This window comes from Beta vulgaris, chromosome 5, assembly GCF_026745355.1.
Source record: "Beta vulgaris subsp. vulgaris cultivar EL10 chromosome 5, EL10.2, whole genome shotgun sequence".
Taxonomy (NCBI): domain Eukaryota; kingdom Viridiplantae; phylum Streptophyta; class Magnoliopsida; order Caryophyllales; family Amaranthaceae; genus Beta; species Beta vulgaris.
In genome coordinates this window covers 39,909,369-39,929,991 of record NC_079206.1, presented here as the reverse complement: position 1 = coordinate 39,929,991, position 20,623 = coordinate 39,909,369, and the positions used below count along the sequence as shown (strand labels likewise).

General features: G+C 36.0%; 1 protein-coding gene across 5 annotated transcripts in view; it reads right to left on the bottom strand.

Moving 5' to 3' along the window:
- Positions 1-1,336: 1,336 nt before the first annotated feature.
- LOC104893672 (ribonuclease II, chloroplastic/mitochondrial) overlaps positions 1,337-20,623 on the bottom strand; it is a 41,332-nt gene continuing 22,045 nt past the window's right edge. For 3 of the 5 annotated variants that reach the window (XM_048637453.2, XM_048637454.2, XM_010679799.4), the window contains 8 exons: positions 19,972-20,154; positions 19,722-19,784; positions 18,121-18,227; positions 17,835-17,984; positions 16,826-16,985; positions 12,605-13,000; positions 7,265-7,489; positions 1,337-2,078 (listed from right to left, as the gene is read on the bottom strand). In XM_048637453.2, the coding sequence (XP_048493410.1) occupies positions 1,956-2,078; positions 7,265-7,489; positions 12,605-13,000; positions 16,826-16,985; positions 17,835-17,984; positions 18,121-18,227; positions 19,722-19,784; positions 19,972-20,154 (1,407 nt within the window). In that variant the 3' untranslated portion in view covers positions 1,337-1,955. Of the gene's footprint in view, positions 2,079-2,208; positions 2,299-7,264; positions 7,490-12,604; positions 13,001-16,825; positions 16,986-17,834; positions 17,985-18,120; positions 18,228-19,721; positions 19,785-19,971; positions 20,155-20,623 lie in introns of those variants that run through there. The other 2 variants (XM_057395111.1, XM_048637455.2) reach the window with 2 other exon arrangements.

Sequence of the window (20,623 nt, the reverse complement as noted above, 5' to 3'; positions counted from 1 at the left end):
GAATTTACCCGATCTGAAATTGATATGAACAATGAAGACCAAATGCCAACCACAAGACAGTCATGCCCAAAAATGTCTTGTATTTGAAATAACCCATAGGAAATATATGGACTGGAAATAATACGGAATTATAATGACACAAGTTTGACATAAAATGAACCAGATTTGAATAAAGCCGTAATTTAACATAACAATTATACACAATCGTAAATAAACTCAAACATGATTGAAAACATGAATTCTAATAAATGGAACATTCCCATTAACTTAGGATTTTTTTACAAGAATTCAAATATCATCATATTTCCATGACAATATTAACACCCAGAATCAAAGAAACACGATAAGTTGAACTAAACCCAATCCAAATAACACCCGAACCAGAATTAACCCATAATTTTCAATATTAACCCAACTTGATTTGACCAAACTCAACTTAACCCAACCTGATAAAACCTGACACAACATTACTCTGATTCATCCAAACCAGACTAGAAATATTATTAACCCATAAATTACCCGAATCCTAATGCAGCTAAACCAATTGGAACTCAATTCAAATATAAAAATCTCTTAAACATAACACATCTCAAAATAACTCACTTCGTACCTCACTCGAATAACCCTTTTGCCACCTCTATTTACCACTACATACGTTATTTTCTCCCTACGTAATACTCCCTCTGTTTCCTAAAGATCTTCTCTCTTTCCGTTTAAGTGCGTTTTCAAAAGATCTTCCCTCTTTTACTTTATTTCTTATTTGGATTTTTTTTTCCACTTTTTACCCTCTCATGTCCCTATCATATGGTCCACCATTACATTATTAATTCAATTTTACTCTCTTTCTCTCTCCTACTTTAACCCCTTTTTATTTGATTATTTATCTTAACCCCTTTCTCTCTTTCTTCACCCACCCCACACCCCACACCCCACACAAATGGATCCTCCTTGGTATATGTAGGAACAGTAACAAGGAAGATTTTTAGAAAACGGAGGGAGTAATTAGCAAAATTACCAAACTTAGAACTCGTAATGGTTAATGATAGAATTATATAAAATAAGAAACATAGCTTCACAGTATTTAAGAATAGAGATACACTACCATGATCAAGGACATTTGGCATAGGCCTTGGCTTGATAAATAACCTACATGTTCTTTCTTCTTTTTTTCTTAAACGTGTACATGTTAAAACGTGAGAGACTACAAAAGCATCGCACTGATTGTGTAAATAAATCTCGTTTCTTCCATTGAGTAAAACGGTGTGGTGAATGGTCCATTCTCACCCAAGTAAGGTGTGCAATACATGGGCAATAATGTACTAGAATACGTGAGACAAGAGAAGAATCGCACTAATTCTGTATAAATGAATCTCATCTCTTCCAGTGAGGAAACTGATGAAGTGATGAGAGATGAATGGTCTAATTCTCACCCAAGCCATGCAATACATGGGTAACAATGTAATAAAATACATAAGAACAAACTACGCATTTAGAAAAGGCATAAAAATGCCAAAACGTCACCATACATTCGACTAAACACAACGCTATACATATCAGATTTCCATATCGATGTATTATAAGGCTTATGCAAACAAGAAACCGCCAAATAACTCTTTGTGATTATCATTAGCTATGGAACGAGCAAAGTTGGCCTACTAGATCTGAGCCTTCATGTTGCTTCCTTTGGCCTCGGCAATTTCAAGTGATTCAGAACGCAATTCCTTACAGTATTGCTCATCTTTGGTTGGCAAATTTGGTTAATACAATCAGTCTAAAGAGTGTTGCCTAGAACACACGATCATTCAGCTATCAGAGGCTCGTGAGTGCAGCTAGGTTTCAATTCAAGAAAGCTATCTTCCCTTGCACATCACATCATCACGAGGTAAGTCGCTGAGGAGGTATGTCTTCTCTTTATATGCTCACATATGAGCACCTTTTGTGATATAAAATCCATACTATTGCGCTACCTGCTTGAGGGATAAATTATCAGCTCTTGGATGAGCATCTTCTACCCGAACTTCGATTTCATCTCCAACCTGGGATCCCACTGTGACCCATGCAGAAGCTTGAAGCCCGACCTGGAAATCAAAACCACCATTAAAACCTTCACCCCTTTCAAGTTTTTCTTTTATTTTGTTCCCATCATTTATAGGAAGGTAAACAAAGAGAGGTGATAAGTAGAATCAAAAGCAGAAGCCAGAACGTATGTAGGATAAGTTCCAACTAACCAACTTCCACTGTCAACGACGCATACCTTTGGCTTGAAAACAGCGTAATAAAGGCCAGCAGCAAGCCAACCTATCATATGTCTACCGGCATTACAAATAATGAGGCAAAGTCACAGCTACTTGTGATATGTTGCTATATCAGACGGTTATTGCCTATGAATATTTCTAGTGAAGATCTACAACAATATTACATCACCAGTAATATAAAAACTGTAGTTTCTAATAAGCAAAATGCCCAAGGAACAATGTGAGTGATTCTCCAATAATGCAAAACAGCATTGGGAAAAGATTTATCAAGTGTAGAGAAGGATCAAAAAAGGCAAACAGATGGATAATACACGAACAATTGTACGAGTCAATCAAATATTCCTTCATCCCTAAAAAAAATTAAAACATAATCCTTTTTCTTAGAATAGAGAGGGTATTTAAGGGACTAGTACTATATGATATACAGATTTATCTTCCCTACCAACCATTTACAGCATTTAGCAAACCCATGAAACAAAGGCTTCCGATAGATGACCTCTGTACCCTCTCCCCCCGCCCCCCTTTCAATCTTAAATCCAAATTTAGCAAGCTACGTCACATGAGAAACACTACATAGTGCATACCTTCTAATTGGTCTCAAATAAGAGGCTCTCCCTCAAAATAAAGGATTAATTGACAGGAATAATCTCATCTTTGCCCGATCTTCTATAAGTCGTCCAACCTTTTAATAATCTGATAATAATCCCACCTTTTCACCTTATTTTCTTAAAACACATATTTACCTAAGGTTACCGATTGAACCGGTTAAATAAGAAGCAAAATAAAATTCCCTTTCGAACCACTTGTTTAATGCTATAACTAACACCACCTAACCCTAACAACACCAACCCCCTCCACCCCCACCCCCTGTAGGCCCGAGAAGATCCCGTCACTATTCCCCACTCCCCACTCCCAAGTCGTCTTCCACCCCATCTTCTCTCTCCTCCGTAGATGATAATAACAACTCTCTCTCCTCCTCTTCCTCCTCCTTCTCTTCCTCTTCCTTCGACCCCATATTCTCTCTCTTCTTCTTACCGCCTTTTTCCTCCACCCACTTTTCCTGTGTTGAAACAAATAGGAAGCTCGAGTGATTTGGGTTGATGAACTGAAATAGGGTTGGTTTTGCGTGCCGGTCAACTGTTTGAGAGGTTGCGATGATTTATGGTGGTAGTTTTGTGTGGAGTGATGCTGATATTGGTGGGGGTGGCGCTGGTGCTGATTTCGAAGAGTTGTTTTGCGTCGGGGGGAAGAGGAGGGGTACTGTTTCGATGGTAGAGGTTAGAAGGGATGGTGGTTTTGGGGGTGGGGGCTGGTCTTGGGGGTGGAGGGATGGTAGAAGGGAGGGGTTGGTCTTGACTCTTAAGGGTGGAGGCTAGAGGTTTAGTTTAGTTTTTTTTTTTTTTTTGTTATTTTAAAGTGAGTTTATAATAAAATTAATAAATTTAGTGTTTGATTATGAATAGTTTAGAAACATATATATTAAATTAGTTTTAATTACAAAATTAAGGTATAAAACCTGTATTTGCAGGTTACTAACAAGTAATGACCTGTTTTGAGCAGACGTACCTTAAAGGTGGGATTATTCCCAGAATTTCTAAAGATGGAACTATTTTGAACAGATCACCGAAAGGAGGGGTTGGTCTTGACTCCTGAGGGTGGAGGCTAGAGGTTTAGTTTTGTTTTTTTTTTGTTATTTTAAAGTGAGTTTATAATAAAATTAATAAATTTAGTGTTTGATTATGAATAGTTTAGAAACATATATATTAAATTAGTTTTAATTATAAAATTAAGGTATAAAACCTGTATTTGCAGGTTACCAACACGTAATGACCTCTTTTGAGCAGACGTACCTTAAAGGTGGGATTATTCCCAGAATTTCTAAAGATGGAACTATTTTGAACAGATCACCGAAAGGTGGGATTATTCCCATCAATTAATCCCAAAATAGAAAGAAAAAAAAAAGAAGAGGCTGCAATTTTTACAGGAAACTACAGCAAGTTGAGGTCTTTGTAAAATTGATGGAGAAAACACATTATTAGGCTTGGAGATGTATTAAGAAGTACACTGAAAGTGGCATCCATGCAAATTTACACGACAAATTCATTATCACCACCTCAATTTCTAACCTTGTACCAAATGGACAGTAATGTAACTAGGTGAGTATCATCCTTCACAAGGATAGAATAGACACATTTAGGTGAAGTATTATCGCAAAATTGATTCTCCCATGAGAAACACTGCATACCTGAAGAGTCAGAATGTGACTACAAAGCATTAGCAAAAAGATTATGCTGCTAGAGAAGTTTAATGAATGCACCATTTTCCAACTCAGAGAGGATCAGTTCTTCTCATCAAGGTAAGAGTTTGATATGATAGGAGTTTGAGGCTCAACTCTGTTAAAACTTCATCGTAAATGAGGACTTCGCCACATCAGAGCTCAATCTCATTATACAAGGTTAAGACCTAGAGACCTTAAGTCCTTACAACTCTTGTCAGTAAAAAATCTCACTTTATGTCCGTCTGTCAAAAGAAAAAGATATACACCACTTGCACTCTCATCCAAGCCCTTTCTTTAACTTAAATAAAACTTTATATACGTAAATGAATAACTTGCAACCAAGTTTCATGAACACTTCACAACTAATCTATGAATCACAGAAACTTCTGGGCCATGAGGTGCTCCCTTTTCCATAACAGTTAAGTTCTAGAAACCCCAACCATTTCCATGCTATTGAAACAGTTGCGAACTGAGGTTTTCCAATTATGGAAACAGAGATGAATTCGAAATTGCAGGTGTTCCTGTGCTGACACTAGATAGTATGCTATGTATGAATGATCTTTTATATTTCAACACAGGATTGTATACTCCTCATCCAAGTTCAATCACTAGTATTGGTGAGACTAGATAGTTAAGCTGAACCCATAATGTTAAAAATCAATTACAGAAATATAAAAATTGTAAGAGTTAGAAAACATAAGTGTTGGAAAGACATCGCGCCTCCAACAATACTTAAACAACTTTGGCTCAGTGGTTCTTGTAGGTCATTAAATATCTACGTGGTCCCAAAGATCACAGGTTCAACCAGGGAATTAAAACTCTCCCGTTCCGTTACAGAACGGCCGTTCTGTAACGGATTTTGGATTTGCCGTTCCGCGAAATCCCGTTACGGAACGCCATAATAAAATTCACGTACTTCTCGCCGCGTTGTCCGTTCCGTAACGCGAACTCGCCGCGTTAGAGCGATTTTATCCCCGTTACATCCGTTCTTTTCAAACATTGGCCAATTTTTTTTTATGATTTAATTATATAGTTGAGGAAACATGATATTCTATTAGATTTGATAATATTATGTTGTAATAATGCTTCATAAACTAGAAAAATTCAAATAAGGTTAAAACATATTAATGTGAATTTTTTAAAAAAATTCACGACGCGACGGCCGCGAAACGTTCTATTTCGCCGTTACAAGCCGTTCCCGCGACAACGCGACCGTTCCCACGAACGCGACCGCGAGCGCGTTTTTTTTCCCTGGGTTCAACCCCTCCCACTCTTACTTTGCCCATCCCCTTTCCATTTTTCCATTTTTTTAGTTTAACTTAACCCCTTTTCTCAGTCTTTTGTTTCCTTTATTACACAACTCCCGCTTAGACTATGGTTCTCTCAAGACTTCAAATTTGTCAAAATTTGAACTCTTGACTAAAAATTGAAAACTTGTGAATTCAAACTTAAATTAGAAGAAAGGTTACGTAGCAAAGATTAAATTTTTTAATAATTTAAAGTGTACATTATAGTTTGCTCATAGTCATAGCTTCTAGTATATTTTTACTTACAGATATTTATTCTAACTCTTGTGATGTATTCTAACAAAAAAAATATATACTTTCTAAAGGTAAGATGAAAATCCCTTGCGGGGGAGAAGTTGAAGAACCAACATTTACAAGGTTCAAGAATCAAACCCTTGTCACAAAAATAAAAGGAGGACCTCCAACCAATAAGGCAAGCTTGATTCTTATAAGTTGGATTCGTCAATTGTTTTACAACATTCGAACATTCCAAACTTGTTAAGATAAATGTTGTAGTTGTAGTCTTGTAGACTCGTGTGAGGTATTCTAACAATTAGTGTACAAAGTATTATTCTAAGTTTTAAAGTTTGTACGATGAAGGGTTGAAGACCCTTTTTTAAATGATAGTGTGAGAAAAACACACACAAACCTCAAATCCACGAAAGTTTCTTTTGGGTACAAAATAAGAGGTTAAGAAATGAAAATAATTAAACATTAACAAGTTATTGCAAAGTCACTCCTAAAATATCTTTTACTACCCTCCAAACTCTTGATCTATCATTCTTAACACCTTTACTTGTCAAATAAACAATCCACGAAAGTGATCATGAGATCAAAATCCACCTCAAAGAGAAGATTGATTTTTATTTACGCTTTCAATTAAGATACTTCCTCCGTTTTAAATAGTAGATAGTACGCTTTCTAAAACACAGACTCTTGCACAGTTTTTGAGGAGGAGAGAGATAGACAGAAAGAAAAATGGGGACCCACGTGATAGGAGAGGGATAGAGAGGATTTATTTCCCAAAAAAGAAAGTGATGCATCTATTTTGAAACACCTCTTTTTAGAAAGTATAGCATCTAAAAAGAAAAAGAGAAAGTATTGGATTTGATTATATGTCGAACCAATCTAGTTGGTCTTATGTTCTACTTTGAACCCAGACCCCAAATTCCTCGATACGCCACTAACTACTAGTATATTTTCTATAGGAGTTTCTTCATTCCTTAATAGCTCACATATCTACTGGGTGGTACTCCTAACCCTGCACACACCCCGTCCACTTGCCCAAAAGATAAAGGGATGATACAAAAACTTGCTTTGTAGCTGATTAACTAGAAGAGAGCTGAAAGCTACATAACATTTGTACCAAAAGTAAATTTTAAGGCAGATTGACATTTGTATGTGGATATAAAAAATGAAAGTGTCAATAAATGGTATATGCATACCTCCACCAAAATCAAGGCTGCGATGCGGTCCTTAATAAATCTGAGTATCAAAGCACGGAACTTTCTTTCCCTTGGCTGCCTTCTCAAATATTCTAAAATCCAATACCGAAGACTACTATTGTACAGCTTTCTTGCAACTCTCTGCTGCATATTCACTATCGATGCAATGCCTTCTAGCTGACCTGCTGAAAATGGAGGGGAATCACCCCTAATAAAAGCTTTTACCTACAAGCAGTCAGGTTGGTAATGATGTTAGCAAACAACAAATCATTAAGAGCGTACAATAAATCGTTTTTGCTATGAAAACATCCAGAAAGATAAGGGTAATCTAATTTTAAATACAATAGTAAAGGATCATAAAAACTCCTGAGACAAGATATCGAGAGGAACTAGCATACATACAGCAGCGGCACTGCTTGGCTTATGTTTGTTGACAATTTACAAACATAAGTACATTGACGCTCATCTTCTTTACATATATACAATGACCAGAGGAAGATTGTAAATCAAATTCATGAAAAGAGAGCACGTTTTTAAGTAGGTCATAAGTTTGGTGTGTCCTAATCCCATGTATCAGTCACCAGATACTCTAGATTTCATAATTACGGGTTCAACACTTGTAATGACAATGGTTTTCTTTTTCTTCTTTTCATGTATAATGGAGAATGCCACATGGAGGATATATTGACTTGATAACACTTTTTAATATAAATGTTCAGATACAAAACTCCATTCTGCATAAGCGATAAAAGTATCCCCAAAAAACGTTTAAGGATGTTTAGTATGATTAAGTAGGAATCCACCTTAAGACACCTGGCACAAACAATCACCCTGACTATGCAACGGTACAAATCGGAAGATTCTGCTACAATCCAACCATCTCAAACAATGAATGCAACAGCATAACAAATAGATCTAATGCAAAGTAATTGCCAATCTTGGCATTATCATAATAGATCACTCAAACAATTTTAATATGTGCTCTCCAAGTTTGTGATCTGTTATCAAGGGTTAAGTTCATCTAATATGAACAAAGTAATGAGCTGGAATCTAAAATTAGAACAGGGAAAAAGCAGATAAAGATAAGAGAGAAGAAAGAAGAAAGATTTTGTATTGAAATCAGGTAACTGCTTGCTCATTATATTCTGAGCTTTTGAGTGGCATAGATGACTCCCATAAAGTAATGCTTACACAATTCTCGAATGTCTCTCTCTCTCTCTCTCTCTCTCTCTCTCACACACACACACACATCTCTTCCCTCTTTCACAGCTACTGCATTCCCTCTCCATCACTTAACTATCTTACTACGTCACATGATCCTAACAGATTTACTGAGTTGCCAATAGTACAGTTAGTACCCCACTTGCCAATCCCAGAGTATGCAAGGTGTACGGGAGCTAGATAGGTGTACTATATTTGACACTGATGCTGGTCTGTACCTTTGTATTGTGCAGTTTCAGAATTTCCCCTTGTAGATTTGGCTTAGATTGGCCCTGTTAGTGATATAATTCTACTAGAAACACTCCAATGGATCTACAATTTAAAGTTCTGGCATGGTTTAAGGGGTCTTCATACAGCCTTCCTGAGTGCATTAAGTTTTGAATTCCGTCACTTGCGTCTTTTATATTAACTACTGATCCCAAAGTTTAAAACCATTACAATACTAAAATACATCTGAATTTCCGAGGGAGGGGAGAAACTAAAGCAAATTTTGCTTTACACTACCCGCTTTATGCTGAGTCACCATTATCCAAGGAATCAAGGATACGTCACTATAGACCAAAAAGACCCTACTTCCTGGGGCTACGGAGATCAAAATTGTGTGTGGCATAAGGATCAATTATTACCTGCCTGTCCTAATAATTATTCCTACCAATTTCATTGTTTTGGATTCAGTCCATATTTTCTCCATCAGAATTTTCCTCGAGCAACTCCTCTTCGTCATCTTGGGTGACAAAAATATTGAGCTCTGACAGTATGAGGAATCTATAGGCCAGTTTTCATTGCACAAGAAACATAGAACACTCGTACAGCCTTGCTTACGATTGCAAGTGGTCTTCCATTCATTGACATCTCACATCCAAATTTGATGACAACCATCCTAAGCAATCTTGGAGAACACATTAGGACCATGAGTTCATCTAGCACATGATCAGGTCGAGGAATTGAAAATTGATACTTGACTGTAATATTGTTGACAGCCCGCTATCAAACCCCATCCTCCACTTACCATCCCTCTTTGAAAACAATAAAGCTAGCACGGGCAAGGAGTAAGGGACTTTTGCTTCATCGGGAGTGCACCAGTAAGTTGGCTTTTGAAAACAATAAAACTAGCTTTTGAAGTCCTTTTGCTTCATCGGGAGTGCACCAGTAAGTTGGCTTGAGAGGAAGTTAAGACCCTGGAATAAGATCAATTTGGTGTGCAAGCCCCTTAATAGGTGACATCCCCGGGTGAAGGTCATTGGTAAAATCTTCAAAATCATCGATCGCTCTAGGGTCAGGACAGGACATTGGTTAGCAAAGTGTGCATATCCTCTACACTTATGGCAAATTTCTTTGATAAGTCAAAATCACCTTTGCTGGATGAGGGCATTAGGGCTTTTCCTTTGTCATCCTCGACAACAATCTTAGGAACTCATTGTCAGAGTGAACAACTCTTAAAGCTTGGTGTACTATAGCCACTACACCTAAATGAAACCTTGGATTCCTCATACCTCTTATACTTCAATGCCTCTGGTACCATACATCAAAAGAGCCACAAGATGCACATCCACCTTTTGACCTAATCCTTTCTCTATGCTACTAACATATCCAGCAACTATATTTTCCCCTGACTCCCCTTTGACATCACAAATGATGACAAGCTTCTCAAATTTACGTGTATAACACTCGTCTAACATAGAAACTCACATAAGTGATTTCAATTTGAGATAATTGCCTAGCATAAAATCCCTAGTTGATTTCCATTACATGTGCCTTTTCAACCTATCCCATGAAGTGACTTTAGTCCTTTCTTCTCTTCTTTTAGGGGATTTTAAGTTTTCATACCACAAAGAAGCATGTTTCTTGGCCAACTTATATATTTTCTAATCATCGTAGTTCTTATAATCAAGACATTTTCGATACGAGTAACCCATACAAATACTAAAGGGGATCGAGATTAGCTTTCAAGTCTGGAAGTTCAAGCTTGATTGCATCGATCATAATGAAAAACCCTTATCTTCAAGGAGTTCCTTCATCTCTGAACTCTTCATCGGTGGTGTAAAGTGTAAACACCACTTTTCCTCCTTGGGCTCCCATTAATGTTTGAGAACCCTAGCCATGTCAATATGTAAGCCTAGTTGCTCGTAAAACATGTTCTACCATCATGATCACAACCCATTATCAAGAAAGAAGATATCAAATTTTGTGGGGTAGGCAAAAAGAGAAAAGAGAGAAATAGTTGTGCTCACAATATTCTATGTGTCAAGTGGCTTAGACCACTCTTGAAAGGTAATGCTTACACGATAGCCAATGCCTCTTGTCACCTCTTCCCCTTATATTACAAAAACAGCTACTACATGCCTTCGCCACCAGTCTAACTTGCCACATCAAAAATCCTAAACAAAAGTTATAAATTGTTGCCAATAGTACCCCTCTTGCAATTATCTCGAGGACGTAAGGTGTATGGGAGGTTTAGGTAGATATTGAAAAGATACATGACCATGTGAAGAACAGGCCTATTATATTTTTGGAAAGTTATACACCTAAATGAAATTTCTTAAGACAAGGTGTTTCTTGTCCATATAATTTAAGTATTATCTGGCATATACAGATATAAAGATAAACGCACATCTCCAAAGACCTATAATCTCCATTACTAGAGCACTTTACTAGTGCCCTGAGTTTTTAAGTAAAAGACTATTGTAGAGGCCATTTTATTGATCTTTAGGTGTCTAAAATATGCTGATTTATGAAGCAAAAGGGTGAAAGGTGTTATTTTTACGGTATTTTTACCATATACCCCTCACAAATTTGTTTTTGCACCATATACCCTTTCAAGTTCCAAATTCAACATATACCCTCCACTTTTCAAAAACTACATCCACTTTCCCTTAATAACTAACGGTGTTAACGATGTTAGTCATTAACCCCCTAATCTCCCCCAACACTAATTAACTAGCCTAAACCCTAACCCCCTCTAACCTAATTAACTCTAAACCCTACCATAATCCCCCTCTAACTCTAATTAACCCTATACCTATCTTGATCCCCCTCTAACCCTAATTAACCCTAACCGCCCACCCACCACCAGCTGCCCCCCTTATAAGCAGCCCGCAATCCCCCCTTCCCCCTCCCTTTCCCCCTTCCCCGCAGCAGTAGTATGCGGCAACAGCAGTAGTGTGCGGCAATAATAGCAGTAGTGTGCGGCAACAACAGCAGTAGTGTGCGGCAACAACAGCAGTAGTGTGCGGCAACAACAGTAGTGTGCGGCAACAACAGCAGTAGTGTGCGGCAACAGCAGTAGTGCGGCAGATTTGCGGAAGCAGGGGAAGGGGATTGCGTCGCGGGGATTCCAACGCGGGGAAAGGGGATTATATTGCCGGGATTCTAGCGCGGGGGTAAGGGGAGGGGGGAGGGGGGCTGCGGTGGTGGGGGAAGGAGAGGTTGCTGCTGTGGTGGGGGAAGGGGTGGGGTGGGGGAGGACTAGGAGTGGTGGGTGGGTGGTTAGGGTTAGGGTTTGGCTTAGGTTTAGTCTAGTTAATTAAGGTTAGGGAGGAATTAGGAGGTTAATGACTAACGGACGTTAACGATGTTAGTCATTAAGGTTAAGTGAGTGTATTTTTTGAAAAGGGTATGTGGTGAATTTGAAAACTTGAAAGGGTATATGGTGCAAAAGAAAATTTGTCACGGGTATATGGTAAAAAAACCGTTATTTTTATATTATTAACATATGCCTTCAAGACTTCCTACTTCTTAGCTAACCTTATTATCTAAGCTGAATATAATTCTTTCTGGGTGCACTGGTTTGCCTTCTTGATTAGCTCTTGCCTAGGGAAGACATACATTTTATCAGCAAAATTGGCTCATTACATCATTGGAAGACTTCAAGGCCATACATAAAATAATATAATTATTTGATGAACCTATAGAATACGAAAAAGTGATACACAATATCCAGGATTCTACCTAGAAACTTGAACTCTCGACAAGAGCTTTCTCTCAACAGGACTCATAACTATGACAATGAAAGTGGAAAACATTCAGCAGCTGATTTGAAGACTAAGTAACACGGATAAGGAACACAAAAAACCATTTATCGCCATTTGATTAAGTTCTTCGGTAAAGAGTAGAACGCACCTGATAATGGGCAAGAAGATCCATATATCTACGTATCGGGGATGTGAACTGAACATAACCAGGAATTCCCAAAATACCATGGCGTATTGGCTTGCGGAAATCATATTCGGCTGCACGCATTATTTTAACTATAGCACAACTTCGAGCTGGTCCTTCGGGAAGATGAGAAAATGCGGATACATCTATATTTGATTGTGGCTGTCCTCTATAAGGTAAATTAATGTTGTTGCAAGACCCAAATGTAGCAATAACCTCTCCACAAAGAATCATCATCTCTGAAACAAGGCGCATTGCAGGGTCCGCTTGATTCTCTACATAAAGATTAATCCGTGGTTCTGGATCATCAGGATTTTCCACTTTGACACGTGTTTCTATCATTGAGGTGTCAACAGCGCCCTGAAAAAGAAAGTGACAAACCAAAGTATAAGAGCTTGAAAGACATCAAGTCACAAAAAAACAATATCAAACAAAAATGACTACAAAATAATGCATATTTCTGTCTAAATGTAATTAAAGGCACAACCAAAGAGAATTATATTTACGGTTTACAACACTCACCTAATGTCACAAAAAGGAATTAGCACAAAAAGCAGCTGAATAAAGGTAAAGTATGCCGGGACCTACCCTATAAAGAAGCTTAAGAAGAACATCAAATAAACTCTAATATATACACATATCTCTATTATATAAGGGAAGGGGGGAGCAATGGTGTCCTCTTTTGAAACGCCTATTTTTCCCCCCTTCTCTTTCTAAATTACAAAAGGAATGTCAAAATCAAAATACCGAAAATAAATTTACAACACTCACTCACAAATCACTTAAAAGAATAAACTTTACAAATCACCCATACAATTGAGAAAATCACATTATAAAAATCACGCAAATCACTCAAATAATCAGGAAACTTTATTAAAACTTAAAATTAATATACAAACTAAAACTAATAACCTAGAACGTCAATACATACAAAAACATTTACAAAAATTTACGTACAAATCACTATTCTTAAGAACCATTCACAATTAATGGTGGATCATGATAAAAAATAGAGGTGTATTTGTAGTGAAATCAGAATTTAGAAATTAGACAAGGAAAAAAATATTTACTTTTTTATAGTGTTTCCTATATATAATGAAACTTTTACATATATTTGGACGTATTTTTTCTATTGTATAATAGCGATAAATTATCAAGGTAAAAAGGTTTATATAAAATACTCCCTCTGTTTTTTTTTATCATTCCTACTTTGACTTTGCACGTTTGCCAATGCACGTTTTAAAACTTAAATATCTTTCATTATATATTAGTAAAAATTATAACGATTGAATATTAATAATGTACTAATTGAGACGAATCAAACAAGACCCCACATGACTATGTTTTTTCTTATAAATTGAGAACATTTGAGAAGATTCTCTCTATGCATGAATAGTGTCAAGATTCTAAGTGAGAAAGATAAAAAAAAACAGAGGGAGTATCATTCAAGAATTAAAGTACAACATATTTCTATTATATAAGGGAAGGGGAGCTATGGTGTCCCCGAATGAAGAGACTATCTTACCCCCTTCCCATTCTAAATTACGAATTCACTTACAAATCAAAGGGGCTTCAAACAAAAATATCAAAAATATAATTATAATAACCACTCACAAGTCAACTAAAATCATAAAATTGCATAATTTACATTATGCAAATCACTAAAATGAGAAAACTTTACAAAAAGTTAAAAATTCACTTACAAACTACAACCTATGAAAAAATTGACTTGAAATCAAAGTGTCTACTTTCTTTACAATTTATGAAGTACTGTACTTAATTCAAAAATCAACTAAAAAATTATAATATTAGAAATCATAAATAAATTCAAAAATTTTTCTATTTTATTCATAGAATTTAACTTTGAAAAGTAAAAAAAAAAAAAAAAAAAAAAGAATGGTGAGAGACTTAACTGACAGAAACTAAACCAATCAAATTTTGCAACTAAAAACAATTATCGTATGTCTAATGTTCAATTAATTTTGACTCTTATCTCGAAGAAAATTGAGTTTCTGTTCGAAAAAAATTCAAGCACGCATCGCGTGCAAAAAATTCTAGTAGATAGATAGTTGTAAGTTCATATGAGAACCACCCTAATTTTTATGAAGATTTTGCTCATTTCACAACATTTTTGCTCATTTGATGTTTCTTTGATTTTTTATTTTTGCTTATTTAATATTTTCATGCTCATTTCGCGACGTTTTTGCTCATTTTACGTTTTTCTTATTTTATGTTTTTTTCTCATTTAACTTTCTATGCTTATTTTACGTTTTTCTCATTTTACATTTTTGCTCATTTACGTTTTTGCTCATTTAATATTTTCTACTCAGTTTTCGCCATAAGAAGGTTCTCATTAGAACCCAACCCTATATATATACATATATATATACATATATATATATATATATATATATATATATATATATATATATATATATGTATATATATATATATATATATATATATATATATATATATATATGGGAAGACTCTTGTGAGAAGACTTCCTCTATGTGAGAACACTTTCTTATGTGAGAATACATCCTATTTTCTATAAATTAAGTGATATGTTCTGAACTATGTCTTCTTCTCAAAAATACTCCATTAAAGTTTCAAACACAAATTCAACCTAGTTCTTCACACATATTACTAAATTCTTCATAAATTTTATGAAATTCAATCTTTTTAGCTTGCATTCATTAGTTACCAATTTATTTCATCTCTCCTCTAAAAGACTAATTATCTCTCCTCAAGAATGCGCATTTTCTTTCCTCAAGTAGACTAAGTTGAAGCTCCAAGTTCAACTTCAATCAAATTTTTCACAAGTGCAACAAATTTTTTCATAAAAGATTCAACTTATGTAGAGTGAATTCATGTTTGTTATCTTTTCTCAAGATGACCATTTTCACTACTCAAGAATATCCATTCTCTCTCCTCAAATAAACTCAACCAAATTCAAGATAAAATTCAACAAAGTTCTTCATATATAAATCAGTAGAGTGAAATGAGTTCAAGAGAGGTTCTTGCCAAGTTTAACGAATTCTTTATCAAAACTTTTGAAGTTCGATTTTATTTATGTTGGATTTCATGTCTAAAATTTTGTACTTCATGTTCTAAAATTTGTTATTTAATGTTCTAAACTTTGAAAATTCGTGTTCTAAAATAATTGCTATAGTTTTGTTGATGATACATGATTTTGATCTTTTGACATGGTAGATGATGATGATTAGTTATTGCTAAGTAGCAATTTAAAGCTCGTTGATGAGTTTTCCTCATCAGCATATGTAGTATTATATAATATGAGATACCGTGTATATGTTCTATAAAAAGGTGTACATGTTCTAAAATTTTATCTGGAATTAATTTAGGATGTACTTGTAATCATGTATAACATACTTGAAATAATTTAGAACATACTTGAAAAACCTTAGAACACAATTAAAATACTTTTAGAACATACTTGAAATAATTTAGGACATAAGCTTGAAAATTCAAAAACATGTATATATCAATATATGTATATGTGTTCATTAGGTTCTTACATAAAAAAATATGGGTTCATGTTCTAAAAATCATAGTTTATGTTCTATAAATTATTGTTTGGAAAAAATGTTGCATATGTTCTAAAAAGTGGTGAATATGTTCTAAAAACAAAAAATTATGTTCTAAAAAGTATTGCATATGTTCTAAAAAGTGTTGTGTATGTTCTAAACATAAATATGTTCTCACATAAGATATAGGTTCTCATATAAGAACCCATTCTCACTGGATCCCGACCCTATAAAAAAATCACTTCCTTTAATCTTTGAAAGAGTGCAACATGGGGAACAAAAAGATTTTCAGAACGTATGACTACTACTCGTTACGCACCCTGTACATTTCCCTTCTTTCATATTACACAGTGGCTAATGATCTTCTGTACCAGCCCTAACTAGCAGGAAGTAAATCCACAGACATGTGGGCTGTGGATCCCATATGACGAGATCCATAATAATATTGCAGCCTAGAGAGTTGAGGGGGAGATAGCACTAGATAAGTCCTTTCACAATACAACACAACTAGACAATCAGTAGGTAATATAGAAACTACAAAGAGTCACTTAATTTGTGAAATATAAACATGATAAGAAGAAATCAGGACTTGTTGAAAAATGAATCCCTATATATAGTGGAAGTGAATTCTAACCTGCTGTCTACGCCAATGTAAACGTAGAGCTGCAGCCTCAGATAGAATCTTTAACTCAGCCTCCTCTTCAAGACTCAAATGAAGGAGCTCTGATGCACTTTCATAAGTAAGCATGTAGGTAGGCCTGATAAAGGTATTCTCTACAGAATACTCAGCAATGCTGCAGCAAAGAAAGAAAGTGGAGCCAACAATCAAAATGTGTTATCAAATGACTGAAAACAAAAAGGGTTGAGAACAAAATGGTAAAAAAATCCTATGTGTTATGCAAAGATAATGCCACATTAGAGAAAGAGAGAGAGAAAGTGGGAGCCAACAGTCATGATGTGTTATCATATGATTTGAAAGATAAGGCAAAAATATATCCTATATGTGCTATGCAAAGATAATGCAACATTGAATAGAGATAGAAGTCAATTTCGCAATAAATTAGCAGCAAGACAGCAAGTAGTGCGTTCATTCTTCTGGTGCCACAATTGTGAAAAAGCCAGATGCTGCCACCAATTGTATCATGGAACTAGTATATGAAGGTGATTTTCTGATCAGCCAAAAACTATACCACATTGTACCCATTTACGCTAATTCTATGCCCAGTCGGTAGGAATACCTGAATACTCACATATCGAGCAAAAAAAAAAAAAAAAAAGTGTAAGCAAATACTTCAAGAACCGAGAACACACAACAAATACAAAAAATGTCCAAGCAGGAATGTATTTTCTATTCAAGAAGAGTCTTACGAAACAGTGTCCTGATATTTATAACTAGTCTTATATGCACGCGATGTGTGCGTCGATGTACAAAAAACATAATTGGTAGAAAAAATAGCTCTGAAATTTCATTTCTTCAATAAAATAATGACATTTTTATAAACAATTTAAATATTAATTACATGGTGGTATTTTAGGCATTTCAGGACGACACAAAGTGCTCAGGTGTTCTCTTATAAAATAGAGATCCTTATGAGAATATTTGGGACCTAGAAAGGTATAATTATACATCTAACATCGGGTACCTGCCATCAGGATGCAGTACAACAGATACAGTCACAGCATTGCACTTTTTTCCTTGTTTTAAGCTCATTCCTTCCATTGCAAGCTTCTCTGGAAACATAGGATAAGTTGCTGTAGGCAAAAAAACACTAGTTCCTCTGCTCATGGCCTCTCTGGAAGTCACGATAAATACAATAACAAGAAGGATTTACAATATTTAAAATAAAAAAATGGATACAGGAAGAAAAGAGTATTTGGAGCATAGCACAAAAGTATCAATGAGCATGTTATGTGGATGGATAATTTTACTTGTCCAGAGTGCTTCCAGGTTGAACTAAGCAGGTTGCATCCGCCACGTGTATCCAGATTTTGATCCGACCGTCTTGCAATCTTGCTGCACTAAGTGCATCATCAAGCTGCAAATACATACACAATCTGTAATGTGCAGAAAATGATAAGTTGCTTAGGGTAAATTCTCTTTGGATGTTGTTTGCCAAACTGTCCAGGAATTGCTCAGTCAATTGCAAGCAAACTAAGAACTCTATTGCCAACAGATAAGTTCACTGCCATGCAATCTAGAACTTTATGTGCTCATAGTAGAAGCCAATATTACAAGTCACTAAGATGCTCAATCAATTTGAATGAAGAATCCTTCAGGGAGATTTTACAACCACAATGTTCAGATCGACTGAAAGCCCTAGTGCTGCAAAACTTGTCCGAAAGTCAGTCATGGGTTGTGTGTTGTAAACTTGTAATTAACCAAAAACTAGTGAGGTGCAGCCCCACAACCTAATATCAAAGAAGTAAGCTACAAAAGAGAGGCAGTCTCAGCAGACTGACAAGCAGATCGTGAAGGATAGGTGCAGGAATAGACTTCTGTTAGAACGTTGTATTAAACACCAAAGCAATAGAGAAGACTGGAGAAGAAAGGACGGTTACTCATAGGGCAGGCAGAAAGGAAATCCTAGCAAACATCAGGACGCTGCTGCTTCATAACGCTATCAAGGTTTGCAGGACAGGTAAGATCCTGTGGTGATACAACTTGAACCAAGTAAGAGCTCAAAAGTGTCCCATGTATAACCTGATGAACGTTGCATCTTGGAATCTTAGGGACTTCAATAAGCTGCAAGGAACTCAGCTGCCACTAAGCCACTAAGCCACTAGTCACTAATGCTAGGAGGGCTAAAAGGGGGCAAGGAAAAAGTATTCCGTTATAACTAATAAGGAAGAGCTATAGAGTACTTACTATGTATGAAGTTGCAAGAAGTCTGGAGAAGAAATAAGCTAGTTAATATAGGAGAAATAAAGCAAGAGAGAATCATTCAGAAAAAATGAGAAAAATTACATTAGGGATGGAGAGTAACCCACCTCTCGAGTGTGGGAGTTGTACCGGAAATCACTCTCATAGTCTCATTAGCTTAATACAACATATCTTTTACCATATATTTTCATCTGTTCTTATTCCAATTACTATAAAACTCTGGGTTTCTAACATAAGCCTCATAAATATAAGGAATGGAAGATATAGCGATGGCACAGTGAAGCAAATGATTTAGTAGAGCATTTACAGATGCTCAGATGCATCTGAACGTAATATTGCAATTGGATGTGTGACACTTACATTATTACCCATAATTTTGATAATTTTGATGCTCTTTCTGGTTATCCCCAGCCTATGACACTCCTTCTCAACTTGAAGCCCCCTAAGAGTAGGTAGTTGTATAAGCGCTGATGAAAGATTATCGTTTTATCCTGGTTTAGGTTCCCTTGGGTCATATATATGTACCTAGTGAGGGAGAGGATTACAGGAAACCTACTTAATAACACCCTCACACTCATAAAGAGAGGGAGACATCTATACTGAGATAGAGATGTTTCCATTGGATTGGAATCACATCGAGTATAATTACCTCATCAGCTTCATCAACATCAATAGCGTAGACCTTCAAGTGAGTAAGATCTATCCTCCGGATCTGAAAAAAAAAACACTTTAAATAAGAAATGGTGCACACTGAGAACAATTATTATTAACCCCTCCCTCAATACGCAATAAGCTATGAGTAATGATTCGCAGGTAAAGCCTCGCTTTAATGTATCCACGAAGAACAACTAGCTAAATGCATTATATAATCTATTTGGGAAAAGATCATCAGATATTACCTCATCTATATCAAAAGACACTGACAGCAAATCTTCAGCAGCCGACACAATATCATCTGAGTGATTGGTGCGAATGTTTAGCTTCAACAGATCAAGATTGACATGCACTGGAAAATAACCAATATCAATGAGAAGATTAAACGCCGATGATGATGATTTAGCCAACCCCATGGCTGTAAGAATCTGAAAAGAGATACCTAAAAGGTATTACGCATTGCACAGAGCTCATATCATTTATGTAGACACAGACACACACAAATGCACGCGCACACGCGCGCACACACAGGGACTGTGAGCCGAAATTAGATGAGAGTCAATAATTGTTCCTTAGCCAACAAGAGTTACTTGGGAGTCAAGTTTGTTTGATATCCATAGTCCGTTACGCACGCCAAATTTTTCTTGCACTAGGGATGATTTTGGGAGCTTACTTGCGCATAGAGAAGGTTGGATTGTGAACCGAAATTAGATTAGTCAAGAATTGTCCTTAGCCAACAAGAGTTACATGGCAATCAAGTTTTGTTTCATATTCATGGTCCATTAAGCACGCCAACATGTTCTTGCATTAGGGCTGATTTTGGGAGCTTACTTGGGTGTGAAGAAAGTTTGCTTGGCTTCAAGCATGAACAAAATAAGGAAACAAAAGGAGAAGGTA